At 41.7% G+C, this 25175-nt stretch overlaps 1 protein-coding gene across 2 annotated transcripts in view; it reads right to left on the minus strand.

Moving 5' to 3' along the window:
• Positions 1-24511, minus strand: part of lrch4 (leucine-rich repeats and calponin homology (CH) domain containing 4) — a 49084-nt gene extending 24573 nt beyond the window's left edge. For both annotated transcript variants that reach the window (XM_063900430.1, XM_063900429.1), the window contains exon 1: positions 24134-24511. In XM_063900430.1, the coding sequence (XP_063756500.1) occupies positions 24134-24305 (172 nt within the window). In that variant the 5' untranslated portion in view covers positions 24306-24511. The remainder of the gene's footprint in view (positions 1-24133) is intronic.
• Positions 24512-25175: the final 664 nt, after the last annotated feature.

Below are 25175 nucleotides of genomic sequence, written 5' to 3' on the forward strand. Positions count from 1 at the left end.
CTATGAAATCACTGATGTGGTGATGCCAGAAGCGTTGGAACAGCGGTCTGCTTTTGATGTGCTTATTTGTTGGCCATGCACCACGACTTGAAACTGAGTTTAAAGGTGTTACGTAAAAGTCTTTATTGGGAAATTGCTTGTGAAATCTTGCCCTGACTGTTGTTACTAAAAGGCTGTGAGTCAAGGTCTAACCGATTCTAACTAAACGGCTCTGCATCATGCATGATCTTTTATTTAAAGGTCCCCTATTATGCAAAATGCACTTTTCAATGTATTTTATAAATAAATATGTGTCCATGGTGTGTAAGGAGACTCACATCTCTAAAATCGGGGGTACAAACGAGCTGATCCAGATTTGCTTCAGTTATGACGTCATATCAGAAATGAGGGCTGGCTTTAGATTGAACTCCTGGCGCCCATGTGACACGTCTCAACCTATCGTCCCCCATATACAGTCGCGAGCTGAATCCCCTCCGCAGCACTCTGCAGTCTCTGTGTGTGTGTGTGTGTGTGTGTGTGTGTGTGTGTGTGTGTGTGTGTGTGTGTGTGTGTGTGTGTGTGTGTGTGTGTGTGTGTGTGTGTGTGTGTGTGTGTGTGTGTGTGTGTTCAGCAGGATGTCTGCAGGAGGGACTTAGAGTTGTTGTATATATAATACATATAATGTCTCTGTTCTAGTGGTAAACACTGAGAAGTGTTTCAAAAATAATGCTGGATGTGGTTTGGAACATAATGTGGGGTTTAATCACGGCAGAGTTTAGCTGAGTTTCTCCGTTAGAAACTTCTCTCTTCACAGAGAGCTGCATGATGCTCCAAAGGGGCGTAGCCAGCTTCAGCTCAGCTCAGATTTAAAGCAACAGTCACAGAATCAGCACTTCAGGAACAGGACTCAATTTCCATGACAACTGAGCAAACAAAACTAAATCAGATATGACCTGAAAGCTCCAGAAAAAGCTGTTTAAATTACCTTTATTTTTTTTAAGTTGGGTCAGAAATACGCATTTGTAATATATACTTTTTCTTCACTGATTGACCTGCAGCTATAACTACCTCCTTTAAAAAGCTGTTTAACATTACTTTAGGTTCAACACCTTTCCAAACTTTGAACAAAGAAGTGATAGCTGTAACAATGAAAGAAGACCTAACAGCCTAAAAGAGTCCTGCAGGATTTCAAAGGATAACCTCAGAGGATTGGCCAGTCAAAGCACAGCACTGTGTCTAATTACAGGTCTTGATGCAGTGGAGGAGGATCCACTTTAGACCCTGACGTCACTACTGACCCACTGACCTCTCAAACTAACCGCTGATAAGCAGGGCTTCAGGAAAGTCTCTCAACACTTGAAGAAAAACTCACTAGAACATAAAAGCAGGTTGGTTAATACATTGTTAAAAGAAGAAAAGTCCAGGCTGGCAACAACAGTCTCATATTCCAGTTTGTATTGCGTAACAGGGGGGGGCCTCACGCAGGCCCCACTCAACACTGACATCATCAGTCATTCTTTATTGGAAGTGAGACTATGCGTTTACAAAACTGTTTCTTCTTTGTTCAGTTTCCTCCCGGTTCAGATGATTTTTGGTGTTTGTAATAAATGGAAAGCACCCATTTATGATCAATAAAAGCAGGTGTCAATATAAGTCAATAGAACTTACCCACCTGCTGTATTGTTTAATCTGTTTTGCAAATGTTCTTACCCACAGACACTCGACTAATCAAATTATGTTGCTATGATTTAAACCACAAGTGTCTCTGATTGTTTGGTGCATCCACATATCAGGCATAATGTGGGAGTCATGCTGAAGCTACAAATCACATCACTGACACATTTTGGTGCTAGTCAAGACATGCTAATGGACACAGACATGTTCTCAGTGCAAGCTACAACTTAAAAAGGTTCAACAGAAATAAAACAAATTAGTGTAGCATTCTAAATCTGAAGAAAGCAACTTGACCTTGCCAGGTTCAACGCTATTCAGTTAAGATAAAATAACAGATGCTTTATGAATTGAAGTTCAACTGGAACACCTGGACTGAATGAGACGCAGTCAGCTGGAGAGAAGATGTATCACTCTGTTTGATAGTTTGGGACCACAGCACTCTGACTACTGAGTGGCTGCAGACAGATCTTTGACTTGACAACTGTTTACCGTTTCTCACACTACTGAGATGAACAAGCAGCTGACAAGGAAGTGAAGAAAGATACAGATATAAGGTTCTATCACAATCTCAAATGCATTAAAATGCTCACACAAAGGCTGTTGGTAAGGAGGCAGCTTTGCCACAGCCAGCTGAAGTCGAAAAACCACAGAAGGGTACAGTAAATAAAAAATATTTAGCCAATGCCAATCCATTTAAATATGCCTGGATCTGCACAGATCTGTAGGAGGCTTCGAAGCGCGCTCATATTACCACACATTTACATGTCAGAGGGAGCGTCAAACGCTTTTTTCTAACAGCCATCAGACTGATTTCCAAGGTGTGACAGCAGGCAGTTACATTGGGCCTTAAATATGGGTTGTTGGAATGTATTGTAAAATACTTAGAGATGTCCCGGTTATTGTATCCACCTCCTGTGTTTCCAGGTGTTTTGTCACGGTTTCCCAAGAAAAACCTTCAGCAATAAGAGGATATCTGGTTTCTGAATGCTTACACTGCTTTAGGGTTGGTGCTCAGTTCTAAGGAACATGATGAAGGCCTTAAGAATCTGTATTTTTCCATGAAAACAAAAGTAAAAGTCTAGCTGTTTGGAACACCCAAACCACATTTAGCTACTGAAAGTTGATGAAGGAGAATGTTTTCACACCAGACTCGCTCTCTTTTATGATTTACCTGAAATATGTTTGATTGTTTTCTAATTAATGTGTTTATCCGGGTAAAAAAGAGGGACCCTGGGCCTTCCTGTGTGTTTGTGTGTTCACAAAACGAGACTCTACTCAGATCACGTTCTGAAGAGGTGAGGTGAGGTGCATAGGAAAAATAAAAACAGGAGGGGGGGTGGGGGGGAATGAGTAACAGGCAGATAATACCAGCAGGACAGCATGGACAAAGAAGCTGAGGAGAAGCCAAAAAGAGGAGGAGAAACACAAAGAGGCAAAGCATGAGGATGCAGCAGCAACAAATCCCCGAGAGGAGTGACTCAACGAGAAGAAAAGCTCTTCACGGTGTTAATCCACCAGGCTGAAGGGACTGCCAGGGCAGACCTGTCTCTGCAAACCAGAAATAACTGAGTCACAGGAGAGCTGTTTGGGTGGTAATCACTCTGATGTTTACTTTGTTAATAAAATGCTGCTTTACCCATAAAACCTTTACTTTAGGGGTCCACAGCATATCCCCACAAAGCAATGCCTGCCACCACCAATCAGTGGCCATAGTCAGCAATGCAACTATTTATATTTAGGTAAAAACATTTATTTTCAAAACAAGAGGTTTGATGGAATACAACAAGCAGCTACTTGTGGTTAATGCTCACACAAGTTGAATTCCTCTTGATGAAATTGAATATTAATCGTCTTGTAGCTCTCCCTTAGCTTTTGACCGACTCCTGACAGTCATTAGCTGCCAAACGTTTCACTGCTCACATAGTTGCTAAGTTAGTGTGAGAAGTGTGAACCAGGAACATAAATTGTTGTTTGAATTAGAAAATAGGGGTGTAACCGTATACATATTCGCACCAAAAATATTCGGTAAGGGCCCTTCGGTTCGGTACACGTGTGTACCAAAGTGTACCGAACGAATATGTGACCCGCTCTATCGAAATCAGTCGCAACGGTTCATTTCCAGATAGACGTGGATTTGTGAAAAAAAAACTTGGGTTCAGGTGTTTTGTTGTTTCAAATAAACAAAGTATTGGCCAACTTTTAGTACCAAATTCACACGATAAATACATTTTTGAAGCTTGTAAAAGGGAAGATGACAAGCACCTGTCAACTCGCACTACTCAGCACGCTATAATTTCCGCTACACCCCGTTGCCAAGCAACGCTTATTGTTTAGGTGTCCTTTGGTAAGCAGGCAGTCATACCATTAGCTATAACTAGCTACATCTGACCGATATGGACATAAACGCGAGTGAAGTATAATCTGACGTGAGAAAGAGGGATCGGTGATCCGGATCAATTGCTGCTGACGGAGAACACGCAGCTCTGCCCGATCACCTGCAGCTCCGCCGCGGTACGGACCGGTGAGCGGAGCAAAACACACATTTCAAGTTAGACCATACACCAGTGGCGGTGCGTCAATAGTGGGCGCTTGGGCGCCGCCCACCCTGACTTTTTGAGTTAAAAAACGTTATATATACAACATAATTGAAATAAGAAATGTACCGTGTTTATGGGTTAAATGTGTATGGGAGACCACTGTCAAGAACCGCTAAAATGTGTCCGGACATAATATATTGCCATTCGCCTTTTCTGAGAATAGGCAGGTCGGCTACCGTCCGTGGGCGCCGATAACATGGGAGTCTATAGGAGAGCTTATACTTTTCTCAGTCATTTTAGCAAGGATAGCTTTTCATTGGGGGATGAAACTTAGATCTGTGGGCGCAAATCTTTGCGCCCACAGCCAATGGCATTGTTTCTTAGTTCAATGTGACATTCTTAGATACGCGATTGGACTATTTCGGCGAATCAGCATCGTTATCATTCCCTAACCACAAGCGTAAAGAGCAGCACCGTAGCTAGCTGAAACTTAGATTGAGTGAATATGGCGACATGATGGCTGAGAACTCCGTGCAAGCTCTACTTAAAACACCGTTTCATCGACTATCAGATGTCGAAAAGAAGAAATTGAAAGACTTGGGACCCGAGCGTCCGGATTTAAACATTCAACAGACGACCACTGATCGCGGGAGAACCTACACTCGGACTTTCTCCTCAAACTTGTATGCTAAGCGGAATTGGTTAGCTGGTTGTACAGTGAGCAATGCCTTTTTTTGTTTCCCTTGTCTGTTATTTCAAAGTCCTGGGACTGAAACACTTTGGACTACAACCGGGATGAAGGATCTAAAGCACTTCACACAAAAATGTAAGAAGCACGAATGTGGCCGCAGCCACCTAACCAACTGTCTTAATAAGTGCTATTTAAACCGTGCCGCCCAACTGCGCCCCCCCCCAAAAAATGTTCACCAGCCGCCACTGCCATACACATGTAGCTTTTTTATCTACCTTTTCAACAAAATGAACTAGCTATGAATACATTTATTGTCTGTAGTCTGTCGGGTCACTCATTACTGGATTAGCGAGCTGCATGACCGAGAGTTATTTAACAGTAACGGCGCACTACATTACACCTGACTGCCACTGGAACATCCAAAGCCACGTCCTGCAAACTCCCCCCATTTACGAACAGCACACAAGTGTTGGGAATGCCAGAACACAATTCCAGTCACAACAGACATCTGCCCTTTCTGCAAGCAATGTGGACAAGTGCATTTTTCTAGAAAAAAATCTGAAAATACAATGAATGTACAAACTGACAACAAGCCCTAATGTCAAGCTGCTTATGAGAATAGTACAGTACAGTTCATATTCAAAATGCTGCACCTTTATTTTATTATATTTATTTGAGAGACTATTCACAGTTTAATAATAATTAACCCCCCCCCCCCCCCAAAAAAAAAATGTGTGATCATTTTTTCTGCTGTACCGAAAACGTACCGAACCGTGACCTAAAAACCTAGGTACATACCGAACCGAAATGTTTGTGAACGTTACACCCATATTAGAAAACATAAATAATCAGCTGCTGGAGAAAGAATAGGATAATTCTCCGTGGCTTTTGTCACTAGGAGTGATCACTTTAATTGAACATAGCTATTAAATCCATTGGTAACTTAAAAATATTGATAAGCAGCTTTAAGGTGTGACCTAATTTTATTGGATTGACATTCAAGAAAAGAAAGACATCACATTTGCTAGCCAATTATGTGGATTAAGTTTGGAATTGGTAGCTTTGTCTATGTGCTGTGAGAACCCCTCTGACCCAGAAGACATGAGGCAGAAGGAAGGGATCCATCCTGAGCATCACCTAAGGTCATTCAGCTCGAGGGACGGAGCTTCTGTTTGTTTGAAAATCCAGGGACTTGACCTTTATTCGGTGTATTCAGAGTTTGATCTAAGTCAAAATCAATAGACTACATTTAAAAGTCTTCATTGTTTCAAGTGAGCTTTTTGTTTTGTTACCAGCCACACCTTAATCTCAACCCTGACAACACTCGGTGTGACGCTGTTTGGGTTTATTTCACAATGTTGCCAATGACAACACAACGCAGTCTGCTGTAAGACAGGATGTGGTGGTGTTGATTCCTGTGACAGTGTTAGCTACAGCGAGTTCAGGAGCAGAACTGCAGAGAGACGCTGTACCACGGCCTGTACTCTGTCAGTATACAGTATGTGGGTGAGAATGGAACAGGACTAGGCCTGAGTGTGAAAACGGTGTTCTGTAGTGATGGAGCTGTAACTGGTGCTGGTTACTGAGAGTGAGATACAATGTCACAGTCTTCCTTCTGTATATTATTCTATTCTTTCATTTTGATTGGCTCATTTACCCAATCAGTTCAAACATTTTTGGGTGAAAAATAGCTGTTGACATGCCTCGCCCTGGTTGTGGCAATCAATATGATCTTCATTGGAATACACACGTTCATTCTTAATCATTGAAACACATTCTGCAGTCAAAATTAATTTACTAGCTCTTTAAGGATTTTAAGGAATTATGCCTAGCCTAACATAACAGACTGAAACCAGGGCAGAACTGTTAGCTTAGCTTCGTTAAAGTGAATCAAAAAAGACTTCAATAGCTCCAAAGCGGTTTTTACATGCTGTGTGACTTGGGAAATACTCAAATGTGATTTATTGTTAATGAAAACTGGTTTATGAAGAGTGTTTTCTTTTTTCTTGACACAGCAGCTGGGAGCAGTGATTGTGTGCACCAGGGTGGGAATTTCACGGCGGCCATGACGGCCATGGCCTTCATTGCCCTTCGGTCTGGCCGTGATGCCCCGAAAATAATTGTACGTCCTACGGCCACCATGGCCGTTGTGCCCTGATACTGTTAAAATCTCGAAGTTGCTTTAAAAGTGTCAGAGCAGTGGTCTGGGCTCGGAACTGCATTAGTGCTTGTAGCTTGGATTGGTTGTGCGCACCTCACATGTCATCATCCCATCATTCAATCATCATTGTAGCGTCTCGCTATAAGAATACAAGGAGGCCTCGTGTCTCTTTTTGTCCGTGAGTTTATTCACTTCTGAGACAGGTTACTGTCGTCCGTAACCACGGCAAAACAACAAAGAAGTATGTTAATTATCACTCGCACACACATATACCGTTAGCTCTCCCATAGCATTCCCCCGTCTCTCTCTCTCTCTAGGAACCTCCCTTCTCCTCACCCAGTGGCGTTTTTATATGTACAAAACTGGTGGGGCACGAAAAACTTCGATATATAAAGGCTTTTTGTACCTTAATACATGGAGTAAAGAGCGCTACCACAAAGCAAAACTTAACAATAACAACAACAACCGTGATGCCTCAGCATGAAAACATCAGACTGTAGGAAAACACAGACACTCGTCACCGTGGTTACAATAGCAATCGATCCATCGATACATAAACTATACTTTCCCTCACCAAAGCTCCAGTACATGGTCAACTTCTTTCGTGTTCTGTTTGTATTATTTACCGCTGGTGATGTAGTCTAAGCTCTCTCGTCTCCTCTGCATAACTACACTTTTCGCACACACACTTACAGCCAATCAGCTCTGACTTTATGAGATGATGTTTCAGTGGGGCTGCGAGCGCTTTGCTCCACTTGTGATTTCTTTTTTGCCGCACACATTGAATGAAAAACTACTTTCTTCAATGCGCAGTGTAGTAAAAAAGTCATTTGTTTTCCATGTCATTCATGTGTTTTTATTATCAGAAAGTTAAGTTGTTTATTTGTAAGCTCCAAATCCTAATTTTTCCCTAAATGGCCTTTGTGCCCTGGCATGTGGCCTTTGTGGCCTAAAAAAAATTGTGACACAAAAGGCCAAATGGCTGTGCCCCTAAAATGACGAAATTCCAAGCCTGGTGTGCACACACTCGGATGACTAGCCAAAGCTCAGGTGACTCAGCGAGATAACAAGGCACAAGATGTAAATACGTTTTGGACTCGTCTGAAGGCAATCCTTTTAGTTTAGTGGAGCTACGCTGGCAGATCCCAGTCTTTGTGGTTTTAAAGTTGCACACACTCATTATCTATAACGCAGGGGTGTTCCTTTATTGCTTTAGGCATATTATTGTCCAGCTGTTTTTGTTATTATTGTTGACACCTTTATTCGCAATGTTTTTCTCCACACTATTTTGGTGAAAAACAGGCTACAGAAAGAGGGACTCTTTTACTCCCACAGCATGTCAAGTGAGTAAAGCTGGTGGTTACACTTTGTGAGGGATTAATCTACTGTATACGACTATTATAGCATGTTTCCTTCCTTTTCTGAGGCATTATACTGGGCAAATTAAGTCACAACTTATTCACTTCAGTCCGCCTTCTTCCTCCTACACTCTCCTCTTCTCCTCAATCCTTCAACCTTACTGCTTTCCACTTCCTCCTCCCTTTCTTGTTCCCCTCCCACAGACTGCAGGGTTAGCTAATCTCTTGTATGCAAAGCTCAGTGTGTGCATGCAAAAAAAGGGGAACTACACAACAAGCACACCTAACAAGTGCACGGAAAACCAGACTTGCACGGACAGAGAGTGAATAACTAGTGATTTAAGCATTGCAAGGCGCCTGAAATAGAATGGAATGATTTTAAATATAACTGTAAGCTAAAGGAAAAAAAAAAGAAAATGTAGCTTTTCATTTCGAGGAAATCAAACAGGGGTATTGTTTGTAGGGCAAACTTCTCGAACTCCGAGTGCTACAGATTGAAAAAGGGACAAACAGGCAAACAGATTAAGCAGAGAGTAGAAGTATGCACGTCGTCATGGCAACGGCATGCACAGTGCAGTGGTGTCAAAACCAGTCACAGCACAGAAAAGAAAAATACAGTAAGTGAAACATTTGCAGCATGGTTCCTCGAACTCAAACAGGCTGACATGTCAAGCTGATTTGCAAAGGATCTGTTGTTTGAAGGTTTGTGTAAGAATCTATGAGGGACACTGGGATCCATGATTATATTTGAGATAATTAATGGAGTTTAAGACTTTATAATTACAAGGAAAATACATTTGCATGAACATTTGGGAGGTGTAATTTCTCTCCTAGATTAAAAATAGACTTTGAAATGTGATAACATGAAGGAGGGGGCTAACAATATGAAGCTGACTATTCTATCATGATATGTCAGATATTGAAGAGTTTAGAATTGAGTCCATTAGAGATGTGCGTTTTATTTCAGGGACACTAGACACTGTGAAGGACAGTTTGGTTTAATCGTGTAGACTTAAAGCTAGGGCTGGAAGAATATTGCCCAAATCTTATCATGGTATTTAAATGATAACGATTTCAAATATGCTATAGCCTGTTTTCTGGTAATTCAATAAATAGTTATTCACCACAAGCTGAAGAAAAATAAATAATGTTGAATCAGGATAATGTGAGAGGAATGTGGTGTTTGTTAGAAGCCTGGCAGATTTTTGGTAAAGCTGGTGTCATTTCATTCAAATGTGAGATAAACCGACAGAACAGATGTTCAAGTCTTGGCTTCTGCTGAGACTCTGGGAGACTTATTCCAAAAGCACTCTAGCATTGATTTGGCTGTATACTTTGGATCATGGTTGTCCTTAAATTGCCCTACTTGCACCAAGTGTGCTTTTATATGCCTTTCATTTAAACGTGTCCGTTGTATTGAGTCAAAGGCAGGAACTAAATCAGGTTAGTAAATGAATGCGGCAACTGTTACACTCCAACAATCTAAAATTGTAATCTAAAAAGAGCCACATTTGATTACTACTGCTACTAGTAGAAAAATCCAAGAGCAAGTGCTTCATACAACTCCCACACACAATGTAGGACAGTGAACATGCACTCGTTTGACCCATTTTAGCCAGACTTCCGAGGTCACCACAGTTCCCACAGCTCTGTTCCTCACACCCTGTAAAGATCTGTAATAAAAGTCTTTAAGTCCATTAAATAAAGTCTCTGGATTTCTGTTTTTTTTCTTGTATCCTAATGAAAGGTTACAGCAAATGTATAATACAACACATCCTCTCCTAAGGAGAGCAGATTTTATTAAATAATGGAGCATCTATGATAACTGTACAGTCCATTTAAATACAACCTTGCCATGTCGACCCCTCTAGGCCCCATGCCCTCTCTATCATGTACCAGCTTCCTGAGTGAATGGGCCATCTGGACAGCAAACACTGAGGGAGTTAATGGATCTACCGGGTTACATAAGACAAGCAGGGCCTGGGCTTTCATTATTCACCAGGCAGTCTATTCCACCCCGTAAGATTATTTGCACACACTCTTACAGTGTTACATTGTGTTGCAGGACAAACACACAGCCAGGAGGAAGGGAAGGGGCCATTAACTAATGGCTGAGCCCGCAGGAGATGCTAGCTACAGCAGATAAAGGAAAAATAGAGCAGAGTCGCTTCGTGCAACCACCGTGTCCTGGTTTCAAACCCGGCCTGGGACCTTGGTGTGGGTTAGCTCTCTATCATCCTATCTGAATTTCCTATGAACTGCCAAAAGTTTTGAACTAAACTGGCTGGATTTCCACCGGTAGTTTGCGCATGCCAGTTAAATTATTCTTGAGATAGATGTGATGCAAGTGTGGGACAGGAGGGTGGTGGAACAAATGAAGGACTGCTTTGCACGCCGTCAAATGCTGCTTGCAGATAAAGGATAATACAATTCTACAGTGTTATTGATAAAATATCGTGCTAACAAAAGAATATATTTGTGTCCAAAAACTATAAACAACACATCAATGAGCCACACCAATGGACTGGGGATGTATTCTTCACCATGAACACATACATATTTTGACATACTTACTAAAGCAACCATTTGATACAAACTATTGCAGGGAGCTAAAGCTCACCTATTCTTTCAGTTTTATTAGCCATGCGACCACACGCAGCTTTTTGCTGATGTGGAGCAGCATTGTGGGTTTTCTGGTTTTCGCTTTGCATGTCGAAGTTGTTCCTCTGCTAGTAGCAGAGAATAAGCTAGCTTTTTCACAAGAGGACCAGTTGAGATTGCAGAGGTAACTATGGTTCTATGAATTGATTGTTTTTTATTGACTTGATTTTATCGTCGGGCCTATTTTTATATGTTTTGCTGTGAAAGAAATTTTAAAATCCCTTATTGACCTTAAATAAAAGTTTTTCATGCTTTAAAATAGAGCTTTTTAGAATCGTCAATCAAAAGAAAATGAAGGTACAGCATTTTCGGAATGTATTTGCCTTTTAGCTAGCTTTCACAGTATGCAGAAATGGTAAAAATGCAGTCTACCTAACCTCTCGAACAATATTCTCTGTTTTTAAGTTTATTCAAAACAACATTTTTAAAAATCACAACGCGCTCTTGTGTGATGTGCCTTTCTCACAATTTACTGACATATTAAAGACCAACACATCAATGAACTAATTAACTGAGAAATGATTTGGTGTAGTCAATATTACCAATGAGCAGTAGTTGCAGTCTTTATGCGGTTGGTTTCATGTAACCCGGTGTGAGCAGAGACAGACTCCAGCTCCCTACAACCATAAACAGAGGTAAGAAAATGGATGGAAATAAAATGTAATGGGTTAGCCCATGTGTGGATCATGGCACCATGGCTGATTCCAACTGGTCCAACCAGTTTGAAAACACGGCTTTAGAACTTGCAGTTCAATAAAGAACAAACATCAAAGCTGGAAAGAGTGTCTTACCTATTCAGACTCAAAACATTTCATTTTAAAGCCCTCGACTAGAACGTCAAATATTAAAGCAGCTTCATGACAACAGGATATTCACCGCTTGACTCCAGAGAAACAATAGCTATAGCAACCATGGAGCAGTCGTGGACACACACACACACACACACACACACACACACACACACACACACACACACACACACACACACACACACACACACACACACACACACACACACACACACACACACACACACACACACACACACACACACACACACACACACACACACACACACACACACACACACACACACACACACACACACACACACCTCGTGCTATCCTCAAGCATCCCTTCCCTGTCTCTCAGCCTTTTCTCTGGTTACCTCCCATGAGACAGGGGAGGGATTCCCCATCCCCAGCAGCTGCTGCTCCGAGAGAAAAAACACCAGCAGCTTTCAGACACAGACAGAGGTACATGCTTTAGACATTAACCTACAAATACTGTCAATAGAGCATGACAAAAGAAATGAGCATAGTGAATCACCTTACACTCCAAGTGAGTAAATAACTTGTCCATGTTAGAGCAACAATGAGGGGAGGAAGTGTGGAATTTCACTCTATAACTACACAAGCCGTGGCATTCATTAGCCGACATTAAGGTCATGAAGGATTCCTTCCAGTTTCCCCATGAATATCTTTGAGGAAGTCTGTCGGCATCTCATTCTTCGGTGACATTTACAACAGACGTTCTTTACTGGGCTGAATTGTTGGCCGACAGAAAAGTGTGGGGCAATCGGAGAGAAGACGGAGAAAAGCAGAAGTGAAGACTGAGGGAACCGGCAGCCCACATCCGCAGTACAGAGGAAATAAAACGCAGGGGGGTGAACACACACAGTCGCACACAAGGCACCAACATGTACGCACGCATTTACTGACACAGAACAGATGTAAACAACTGAGAGAAGGATACAGCCATATGACACACACACACACACACACACACACACACACACACACACACACACACACACACACACACACACACACACACACACACACACACACACACACACACACACACACACACACACACACACACACACACACACACACACACACACACACACACACACACACACACACACACACACACACACACACACACACACACACACACACACACACACACACACACACACACACACACACACACACACGGCTCTGTAGTTTCTGGCAGCTTGAATCCAGAGTGTAAAGCTTGAATCCAGGCCATTGGGCTAAAGGGGCAGGTTATTTACTCACTCTTAATTATGTCAACTTTTTTCATTCATGGGAAAACTGATTCTGGACACAACAGAAGTAGTACTCAGCAACAGCAGTTATTTTTACTTTCGGGGTATTTGTAAAATTTAAAAAGCAACAAGCAGGAATAATCAGGAATTTAGGATGTTCGTCCACATACACTAGGTCGTATTGATTTTTTAAACAGCCTGAATGATGACTGTAACAGAGCTACAGTCCTGACCTTAAAACTGCAACACAAACTGAAGGGTCAGAGTGACAGGACAACTGAACAATGAAGTATTTCACTTACATTTAAAGAAATAAGAATATTCCCCTGGGTGTTTAGACTGATGGATATAATCAGTAGCTTTCTAACTTCAATCCATTAAATAAAACAACGTGGAAAACGAGAAAGGGCTGTAACCGTTATTGCAAGTCCTCTTACAGGAACATGGCATGGAAGGAACACACCCCTCCTTTTCTCATTCATTATTTCTCTTAGTCAGCTGCTGGCCTTCTCAGTTATGGTATGGAGTGTGTGTGTGTGTGTGTGTGTGTGTGTGTGTGTGTGTGTGTGTGTGTGTGTGTGTGTGTGTGTGTGTGTACTCTCTCAACAACAAGCTCTTGTCCCTCACCCTAGAGGTCATATGAGATTGGAGGTCAATTTATTAACTTGGTTCCCATGCAACAACATTTCCATTGCTTCAGCGACTGAACACACTGCACTAACATGAGCTGCAGTTGGTCCCAACGGTTCCTTTTTAATAAATTAATAAGAACTCAATATATCATTTATTAATAACAGGGATGTGTCTGCAGGATTGCTTTGCTTGAATTCAAATCAGCAGCAAAACACAGGGCGGGGTGCACCTGCAAAATGTTACTGACAAACAGGGAGAGGGATCCTTCTTTTATTGCTTTTTAAGAGTCTGCTTGCGTTACTCCCTACGCGTGTTACCATATCATTAACTGAGAAGCTTTGTGAACTGTTTACTTAAAATCATTCCCAATGTGTCTCTACAGCTGAGGTTCCCAGTTCAGATAATCAAGGGATTAATTATCATACATGAGTTTAGATACTAAGCTGGCAACACGTCACCGGGTCCTGCAAGTGAGCTTCAAACAAACTAGGCCATACAGAACATACAGAACAGGGTATAGAGTTTGGACAGTCTGTCTTTGAAGGCCTTTAAAGTGTCCCTCACAATAAAAGTGTTATGTTAAAAGGGGCCCTATTAAGCTTTTGGGGGGGTTTCTTTTTCCTGTAGTGTTATATACGTTTGTGTGCATTTAAAAGGGTCTGCAAAGGCTGTTGACTAATCACAACAGAGCCGACCAGCTAACCAATCAGAGCAGACTGGGCTCTGGTTTCAGACAGAGGGTGAAAAGAGGTGCTGCAGCACAGGCAGTATGAGAAAAATAAAGAGCTTTCTGAACATTAAAGCATGGAGACATGTCCCAGGAGAGACGCTACATACTGATATACACCTGAACATCAGCAGGAGAGGACTCTTTAAAGTAGAGACACTACATACTGATATACACCTGAACATCAGCAGGAGAAGACTCTTTAAAGTAGAGACACTACATACTGATATACACCTGAACATCAGCAGGAGAGGACTCTTTAAAGTAGAGACGCTACATACTGATATACACCTGAACATCAGCAGGAGAGGAGTCTTTAAAGTACAGACTCTACATACTGATATACACCTGAACATCAGCAGGAGAGGACTCTTTAAAGTAGAGACGCTACATACTGTTATACCCCTGAACATCAGCAGGAGAGGACTCTTTAAAGTAGAGACGCTACATACTGATATACACCTGAACATCAGCAGGACAGGACTCTTTAAAGTAGAGACACTACATACTGATATACACCTGAACATCCGCAGGAGAGGACTCTTTAAAGTAGAGACACTACATACTGATATACACCTGAACATCAGCAGGAGAGGACTCTTTAAAGTAGAGACACTACATACTGATATACACCTGGAGATTAGAATAACAATAATAAATAGAGAGAAGTTTAACCCCAACTACTTTTATATAACCTGTCCCTTGACTGCAAAAGTGGGCGTGGCTAGCATACTGTGCGTTTTGGAAAATCCTAACAAAAATGTGTAGGACGCTGCCTGCCCCAATTCTGTTGTTGGAAAGTGGATTTCCGATGGTTTTAGATAATCTGTCAAGCACTGCACTTGAAGCCTACTGGGGCCTTCACACATGCTGCCGTGCTATTGAAGCATCCCTTGATGGGTTTGAATTTGCTTCTTCTCTAAATGGACCTGCATCATCAGCAGGAGCTAACCTCCTGAATTTGCAGCTCCAGTGCTATGAAAGCTCTCATTAATCACTTCCACTGCAGGCTCATCATTTTCCACTTAGAAAAGAGCAAAGCACAAAAAACTAAATCAAATCTAGGCTCAAACAAAGAATGGTAAAAAAAATAATCTGTAGGTAATTTGCAGATGACCTGATTTTTAGATTATAGCAGAATACATTAACCAATAACTATAATAGCTTAAATAGTCAATTAAAAGTTTAAATCATGTCAGAAAATGCCAACATGCTGCCGTGTCCAGCTTCTTAAGTGATGCTTTTCCTAATAATACATATAAAAAGTCCTTCTTAAACTCCAACCTATAAAAACAGACTACCTCTGCAATTATTACAAATCACAAAAGGTCACCAGGTAATACTAGTCCCATGCAAACAGTGCCCTTGCCTCTCTGGTGACCTATCAGATTTACCGTAATTACAAGTTTCCAATGTGTAAATGCTATTTACTTCACCATCAAGTTGTATTTATAAATGCAAAACAAACTATGGTCCTGACAGCTTCGATACCACAGATTTGACACTAGATATTAAGAAAAAGTGCCTAAAAACTGAACAAATATGTTTGCAAATAATTATCCAACTATTTTAACCATTGATTTTAAGTTTAAAAAAAAAAAACATAACAAAAAGTAATGTATTTTATAGTTTTGTCATAAATAGAATTTCAATATTTTGGACCATAGAAGAAAAAAGACATTTAGTGACATCATTTGGGCTAGTAAATTCTAATGGATCATTATAAGTGCTTTCTGATGTTGTATCTAGATGATAAATCAATAAAACGAAGAAAGTGTCTGCGTATTAATCAGATAGTTTTGGCGTTTTGGGGGCTTTATTATAAACAGACATCACCCTTATGAATATATACCATTGGATTTTTTTTAGCGGTTTTGATTTTTCTCAATTACATTATTGGTAAGGTTGTCAACAAAAAAAAGTGATTGTAATTTTCTTTACATTTCATTTTATATCTGCACACTCATGTTAGAAAAAAATACAAATACACACACCCTTTTTAAACATTCTTTTGAGATGAAAGCCATCATACTTAAAGATACAATATAATGGCACTAAACATGGTTCATTCCACACATATCCTAATTGTATGACCCATACGCCTTTTTGCCCTGTGTGTGTTCACTGTGGATCTACAAGGTGCACACATCATACAAAAGCTGGGCTTTGTTCCCGGCAACCGCTCCGAGCTAACGGGAAACACTCTGGGGGAGGCTAGCCAAGCAAGGCTCCTTTTGTGTGTGTGTGTGTGTGTGTGTGTGTGTGTGTGTGTGTGTGTGTGTGTGTGTGTGTGTGTGTGTGTGTGTGTGTGTGTGTGTGAACCTCTGACCTTCCTGAGGCTGAGGGAAGCTGCTTCAGGGGGACGGGGGGACGGGGGTTATTATAAACACTGCTGGGTCTTATCCTAGTTCCACCACCATATTCAATATCTGCAATATCCTGTCTGCTACAGCTCACAATGGAGTTGATGCGAGCTGCATTTTTACACGTGAAAATGCCTGGTTAAACAAATATAAGCGAATGCGCCTGCATCTCCTATTGACTGTATGACAACTTCAAACATGGTGAAATTATGCTGTGAACTTTGGGTTGGTTGAACTCCAGGTGAGCTGAAATTGATAGTTGTAGCTACTCTCTGATTTATTTAATTGATAAGTTAAATATGACATTTCTAGTACTAAACAAGTAAGGTAGAACGTACAAAGAATAACCAGCAAACTCCTTAGCTCTACACATATTTAGGCTCATAGATGATGCTTACAGAGTGTCACTCTAATCATCTACCCTAACCCATGGACGACATGTTTCAGTAAACCAGTTTAAACTGCTGACTGTAGGCTCCCTGTACATCCCTCAACAACAGAGGCAAAGTGTCTGCTGGTGAAAAAACATAAGCTATGAGACATATCGGTGAGTCGGTGGAGACCAAAACAGAGTTGCAGTAAAATAAGAAGTACGACTGCACACTAATACTAGTCAGGTAGCAGTACTGACATGAGTAGCCGAACCTGTTATTTTCAGCTGTCAGTTCCTAAGCAGGCACCATTGGCAAATTATATCCCTAAACAACTTCCTCAGCTTCAGCGTTACTACATTTACTGCAGTGCAAACCATTATTTAAGGCTATCTGCAGCATTGGGGAGGTGAGCGCCCCATGAAGAGAGTCGGGACAAAAATGAGGCTAGCCTGTCCCTCTACCCAGCCTGATCCTGGTTGATGTACAGTAGCAGGAAAGTGGAATCATGAATTAAATAGGACTCTGGCTGACCCAGCAATGGGAGATCCAAAGCTTTTGTGCCACATCTTGAGACCTGGCTCCATCATGGCATCCCGGATCGAGCTGTTAAATGAGCAGACCATGTTCTGCATCAACAAAGCACAGGAAAAAGCATCCCGCTGGGCAATCCTGTGACGATTAGGGCCTCAAACCTGTGTGGAGCTCTTCATTATACCGTAGCTTAATTCTGGCTGCAGTGTTCTGTCCGGATGTCATTTACAGACCAAATATACATTGTTTAGGAATCACTAGTGAATTAGCAGATGTTGTCTTGTGTTCAATCTAAAAGTGGAAGCATTTTTCTTATGAAAGTAAACTAGCAGATGCGTATTAGCTTGTTATGTTATGCTAGAGTGAAGCCACAGATTCCACACATCTACCTTGTTTAAGGATTATATTAGATCCATGGCAAGACTATATCGACAACCGTCATGACAGTTTGGTGAATCAACACACACACACACCTTCTTGTTTAAAGGTTTTATTGGTCATATGCACAGCATATACAACGTATATGTTGGCAATGAAAATCTTATGTCCCATGCTCCTCCAACAACTCAACATACATGGTGCAAATAAGATAAATAAAATAGTGCAAAAAGAGAGAAGAATATTTACAATAACAACAATACAGATTTGAGGATGTGAAATATATATGTGGAATACATTGAGTGTATTTAAATACTTTACACTGTTGAATGAGGAGGTATGGACAGATGCATATATTACGTATAACAGATGTATATGGCAGATGTGTATAATATATATATCGTCGCTGTCCGATGAAAACCTCGTATGTCCATTTTTGCCGATTTTGAGATTTTACGATGGATACAATGTCCAGGTTCATTTCCGTATACAGTATGCGTCATGTACCTAAGTGACCAATGAAAAGTTGTGAAATCGTGTCATCTGATTTTCAAGTATATCCATTTGGTGTCAAAGCTGTCAATCACGCCGCGTATCTCCCGCTCTGTGGAGCCATCTCAGCTGTCTCGTGTCATCTCATTAGCGTCTCTGGAAGCGCATCATCGGGTAGCTGAATAACACTTTGAAGGTAAGGTATTTCGTTTTTTTGTCAACTGTACTCAAGTTTAATCTAGTTGCAATATATTCACAACTGTTATTTACCGGTAGGCCTAAATTATCTAGATTAAGTAATTGTCATCTAATTAAGTAATTGTCATCTAATATTTTTATTGTGAACCTGGCTGACGAACGTAAGATAATAACTAAGCTCTCCACAGTTGCTATTTTATAATTCCACCTGTAGTAGCAGTAGTGAGCCTAATTAGTCGTGCTTGAATCACCTGAAGAAGAAAGGGGAATAAACAGGAACGGGCTAACTGGAGTTTAGTGAAATGGCAGCTTCATTTTTCATTTTCTTTTCTGCAATACAGTGCCAAATAAATATCATTTTGATGATAGCCTGGTGAGACAATAGCTTTCCTTTACAGTGGGCCTAACTTTATCGCTAGAAAAAGTTTTCCCCTTGTCGCCTGAGACGTAGGTCTAGGAGTGGAGGAGTATATATATATATATATGTATGTGTGTACTATAAACAGATGTGAGTAGACATTCACAGAGCTCAGGAGTTCAGCAGTCTTATAGCCTGTGGTATAAAACTGTCTCTGAGTCTGGTGGTCTTGGTCCGGATGCTGCGGTACCGTCTGCCAGACGGCAGCAGACAGAACAGATTGTTGCTGGGGTGATGGGGGTCCTTTAATATCCTACCGGCCTTCTTCCTACACCGCTGGGTGTAGAGGTCCTCCATGGATGGCAGCTCCGTCCTGGTGATGTGCTGAGCAGTTTTCACCACCCTCTGTAGAGTCTTACGGTTGAGGGCGGTGCAACTGCCATACCAGGCAGTGATGCCGCCAGTCAGGATACTCTCGATGGTGCACCTGTAGAAGTTGCAGAGTATCCTGGAGTCCATGTAGAACTTCCGCAGCCTGCGGAGGAAGTAGAGCCGCTGTCGAGCTGTCTTGGATATGACCCTGGTGTGATGTGTCCATGTCAGGTCCTCACTGATGTTTACCCCGAGGAACCTGAAGCTGCTGACTCTCTCCACAGGAGTCCCGTCGATGATGTGGGTGTGTGTGCCTCTCTCTGCCTCTTCCTGTAGTCCACAATCAGCTCCTTTGTTTTGCTGACGTTGAGATGGAGATTGTTGTCCTGGCACCAAGATGTCAGGGCTCTGACCTCCTCTCTGTACGCCGTCTCGTCACCGTCTGTGATCAGGCCGATGACGGTTGTGTCGTCAGCAAACTTGATGATGGTGTTGGAGCTGTGTGTAGCCACGCAGTCGTGCGTGAACAGGGAGTAGAGGAGAGGGCTGAGCACACAACCCTGAGGGGCTCCGGTGTTGAGGGTCAAGGTGGAGGATGTGATGTTCCCCATCCGCACTGCCTGGGATCTGCCCGTCAGGAAGCTCAGGATCCAGTCACAGAGGGCGCTGTTGAGCCCGAGGTCCCTGAGCTTAATGATGAGCTTGGAGGGCACAATGGTGTTGAATGCTGAACTGTAGTCAATGAACAGCATTCTCACATAAGTGTTCCTCCGGTCCAGGTGGGAGAGGGCAGTGTGGAGGGTGAGGGAGATTGCATCATCCGTGGACCTGTTTTGCCCTGTAGGCAAGCTGCAGGGGGTCCAGTGAGTCAGGGAGGGAGGAGGTGATAAAGGTTTTGACTAACCGCTCAAAGCACTTCATGATGATGGAGGTGAGTGCAACTGGGCGGTAGTCATTGAGGCAGATGGGTTTTGTCTTTTTGGGGACAGGGACAATGATGGACTCTTTAAAACATGTGGGGACTACAGACTGGAGCAGTGACCTATTGAAAATGTCTGTGAACACATCTGCCAGCTGAACTGCACACACCTTGAGAGCACGGCCAGGGATGCCATCAGGTCCAGGAGCCCTGTGTGTGTTGATCCTTTTCAGAGATCTACACACATCTGCACTGGTTAAAACCAGTGAGCAGGGATCCTGGGCCTTCTGTGCCCCCACAGCCGGGGGCCTCTCAAAGCATGCATAAAATGTGTTCAGTTCATCTGGGAGAGATGCAGACACTTCCTCAGCACCACTCGTTGTCCTTTTGTAGTCTGATATTGTTTTTAGTCCAGACCACATGTTTCTGGCGTTGGAGCCCTTGTAGTTCGACTCCACCTTGTCCCTGTATTGTCTTTTCGCACTGCTAATAGCTCTCCGGAGTGCATACCTGGAATTCCTGTACTCATCCAAATCACCGCCGCTGTGCGCGATGGCCCGTGCTTTATGTTCTCATAGCTGATATAATGTCTGTCTGGCATAACTACCAGGTGTTTCAGTGAAACCGAGAGCACCTCATTACTCACCTACCAGACATTACCACAATTATACCCACCTAGGTGCTGCAAAAACATGTATTCAAGATCTACAATTGGGCCTATAGAAGAGCTAACCCAACAATTAAAGCTAAATGAGCAACAAAAGGTCACCATGAGCCAAGGTGTCAGCAGCTGTTCAATGGGGCCATGACTCAAAGGCTGGTGCAAACCATGATCTCATCCTTTCTATGATACATTTTTTGACATCCCGTAGAATGTATGACTTTTTCTTAATTAGCATTAAATACTTCAGAATATGCATGTCCCTAGAAAAGCCTATAAAAACTTTAACTGATTTTTGTTACCTTTTTCCGTTTCAAAAAAATAAACAGAAATTCCAAATGTTTACTGTTTCAAGCATCTTAATGGTTCTTAAGTCCTCTGGACTAATAAACCTTATACAGCTCCAGTCATGCAAGATGCAGTTGAAAGCTCCAAAAGAGCCAGGAAGTACAACACTGTGTTTCTGTCAGATACACAGTTTCAAAGGTTAGTACTTCCATGATCTAACATCTGTGTGTTCAGTAATGTCTGAAACACTTGGACTTATTTGAAGCATAGGTTATTATTAGTGATTGAGGTTCTGAATTAAAATAGTTCAAAACAGAAAAAAGGATATGTACATGGAAGTAATCAAGCATTGACCACAGAGAGGAAAGACCCTGGAACTGGAACACAAAAAAGGAAATGCAGCCATCATTCATGTAATTATGAACACATTTGCATTCTGTTATGTCATCTCAACATTTCTGCCATGGAAACCACTGTCCGAGTGGCAGGGGGAACTATAGCATTGATGAGGGCTCTGTTCCTTTAAAGAACAACTGTACGTGTGCCAGTGAGCCAGTTTGTACAACACCAGGGCACTAACAATGGCACGTCTGAATGAAAAGCAGCCATACTGGATTTATGGTATTATTAGTGTGTTGTGTTTGACAAACCAAAATGTCTATTGTGCCCAAGGTGTCATACAGCTTGACACTATCCGGTTCCTCATTCTTGTGGGGACTCCTTCAGCAAACTCTGAAATCCACTAGGACCCCTATAAGATAACAGTCTCCAAACCATGAACTGAATTCCTATATAAGGAGTGGACGTGGTCGGCATGACACCCGAGGATCACCCATGGGTCTGTGTTTTTTTACAGCCTCCAGTTTGACATTTTGGCCATAGCCATCTTGGTTTTTGGAACCATAAGTAACACGAGATGCAGCTTAGTAAAACTGAAAGCTGAACAACAACACTGACACAGCCACCAAAGACATTTAACATCTATTTTCCCACACATTCTTGAGTACATATACGAGTGCCCCTTTAAACCTAACAACGTCAACCACAGTTGTATCTTTTACTGACCTGCCAAGCCTGATAACATGAGTTTATCCAAGAACCTGTGCTTGAATAATCAAGCGGCATTACCAAAGGATTGTATTCATCACCTCCATAGTCATTAGGGTTGGGTTGCTCCCGTGGCAGGTGCCTATGTGTGTGTTTATGTGTGTTCAAGGCCTTGTCTTCCCACTGGGCCTATACCTGGGTTGTTATGAGCAGATGGTCATAATTACCAGAGCACAGAGAACAGTGACAGAGGATAGGGAGTGCTGCTTTAAATCCCTACGAAGCCAGATTGATTTCAGCAACCTGGATGGGGTAATCCTATTTTCTACAAGGCGAGGGCAAGGTAGTTCTCTTTAATCCACAGTGTGATCCACACCTACTTCACTCTTCAGTTTTACTCTGTTGCTGTTATCAAGCTCTCTCTACAATTGCCTGGGCAATTTGGCTCAACTACAATACAGTTTATTATCATCAAGTACGTTTACACATACAAGGAATTTGCCTTAGTGTATGGTTGTGCAAAAATAACATAAGGAAATAAGTAGTAAGAGGTCAAAATATATGGATTTTAAGAAGAAAATATATATTTTAAACTATTTAACATTCAAAATGGAATTAAGACAAGTATTTATACCAAAGTTAAATAACAAAAGAATCAAAAAAGACGTAATAAAATCAATACATGACAACTGCAGTATATTATATTTCGAGTGGAGGGCTATGCAGAGTTTTAGAGAGTAAGCGATATAAAGAAATGTCCTAATAATAACAACTGATGCATCAACAAGGCTCACAGTGTTAAGAAAAAGTAACACTCTATTGTTTACATGATGTGCATTAATGAAATGCTTAATGTTGGTAGGCTTGGTTACTGTCAGAGGGGATGAAGTGAATGGCACACATTGGGCTGGTTGCTAGAAGGTTGCCATGTGGTTTAACTATTGGCTCAGAAAATACTGAAAAACTACCAAAAGCATTGTAAAAGCAAAGAAAGTAGAACTGTGAATAACACTATTTCTATTGGATTATGCTTTTGTTAAAAAATAAAATTAAAAAAGAACCTGGCCGTCACACATTAGCAATGTAGACATGTTTCAGAGGCTAAGAGGAGGCTGTTTGTGAGGAAGAGGAACTCGCGTGTCTGACGAGTTTTTCTTTTCAGTCCACTTTAAGAGTACGATACGCTTTTTCAAAAGCTGGAACTTTATGAGATTTCAAAGAGAGTCGTTAATATGCTGCCTTATATATAAACCTTTAACGACACCTCCAAGCAGGGGCAATTCTTTGAAAAATGAGGCACATGCTAACACTGAGCTAAATCTGCAGTTTGCTGAAAGAAGACTCATGGGGCGTTTTTTAAAGGTTCTTACTGATTTAACAACAGTTTGACAGTATCTAAATAGGAGGGCGGTTGTGGTATATTGAAAAAAGACGTGATTCATAATTTACGAGGTGTACGGTTGTGACAGTCAGCAGGGTAACATAAAGCTGCGGAGTTACAGAGGCGGTCTTGTGAAACGTGTCGGGCTGAGGAAGGATTCTCGGTTAGCAGAAAGAAGCAGGTGGCGATAAAACAAAAGACGGTCCTCATTATAACAGCTAGCTCGCTTGTGCTGCTTTGTAAGTTGAATTAAACAATGCAAAGCAAACTGACCTGCATGTGTAATGTCGGACAGGTCGTAGTTCCTGGCACTCCGGGGAAACTCCTTCAGTTTTCGGTTGGACAAGTTAAGAGCCCCGCTAGCAGCAGCCTCCTCGAGCGCCTTCTCCACGCTCCGGCTGGCCGCTACTGTGGCAGGCAGCTGGGCTCCATCCCCAGCAGCCATCAAACCTCCTCTTTTACTTTGTTTCAAGCGTCCGCTCCACTTTCATTCCCCGACTATTGTCATAAACTCCAAACGGAGACGGCTTCTTGTAAAGTTCTTTTAAAGTACAACACAAAATCCGAGGAAAATCAGGTGGCGACGTGAGTTGTGATAGCGGATCTCACACAACGGGAGCTATCGTTTCCACTCGTAAAGGCGAGCGGTTCAAGCTGTCAATCTTTCAGGAAGTTGCGTCAAGTTGGCACATTTCGCAACAACATTACAGGAACACCATGTTGCTCCTTCAGAGTAAATGTCCAACATTTGCCATTTAAAAAGAGAACAAGAAAATCAGTCCTTTGATGATTATAAGTTTTCACACTTTTTCTCAAAATGGCTTTGTCGTTCGACAAAGCCAAGAAAAGCAAATAAAAAATATATAAAGATAAACAACTGAAATAAACCTACCTAAACCATTTTATATAAGTCATGTTTTATGCAATAAATACAAATCAACATTATTATTACTGTCTGTCATTTTCAGCAAAATACAGATACATTTCATTGGCCTGTGGTTTGGCAAATAATGTCTGAGTTTCAATATTCTAAGTTCCTGTTTACATTTTATAATGAAAAATGTACATATTTTTAGATTTTTTTAGACAGTTTTTTGTCCGCCAGGTTTCAGAATTTCCCACCAGATTGTTAATCCTAACTGCAGGAAAGACCAATGTTGGTTTACAAAATGGTAACACTTTATTTTATAGACACCAAACAGGGCGCATCCATCCATGGGGGGCGCTGAAAATGTAGGGGAAGAAAAAAAAAACACCAAAAAAAATTAACAGTATTAAAGACAATTGATCACAACAACAGAACTACATCTACATT

Source organism: Eleginops maclovinus, chromosome 14 (assembly GCF_036324505.1).
Source record: "Eleginops maclovinus isolate JMC-PN-2008 ecotype Puerto Natales chromosome 14, JC_Emac_rtc_rv5, whole genome shotgun sequence".
Classification (NCBI taxonomy): domain Eukaryota; kingdom Metazoa; phylum Chordata; class Actinopteri; order Perciformes; family Eleginopidae; genus Eleginops; species Eleginops maclovinus.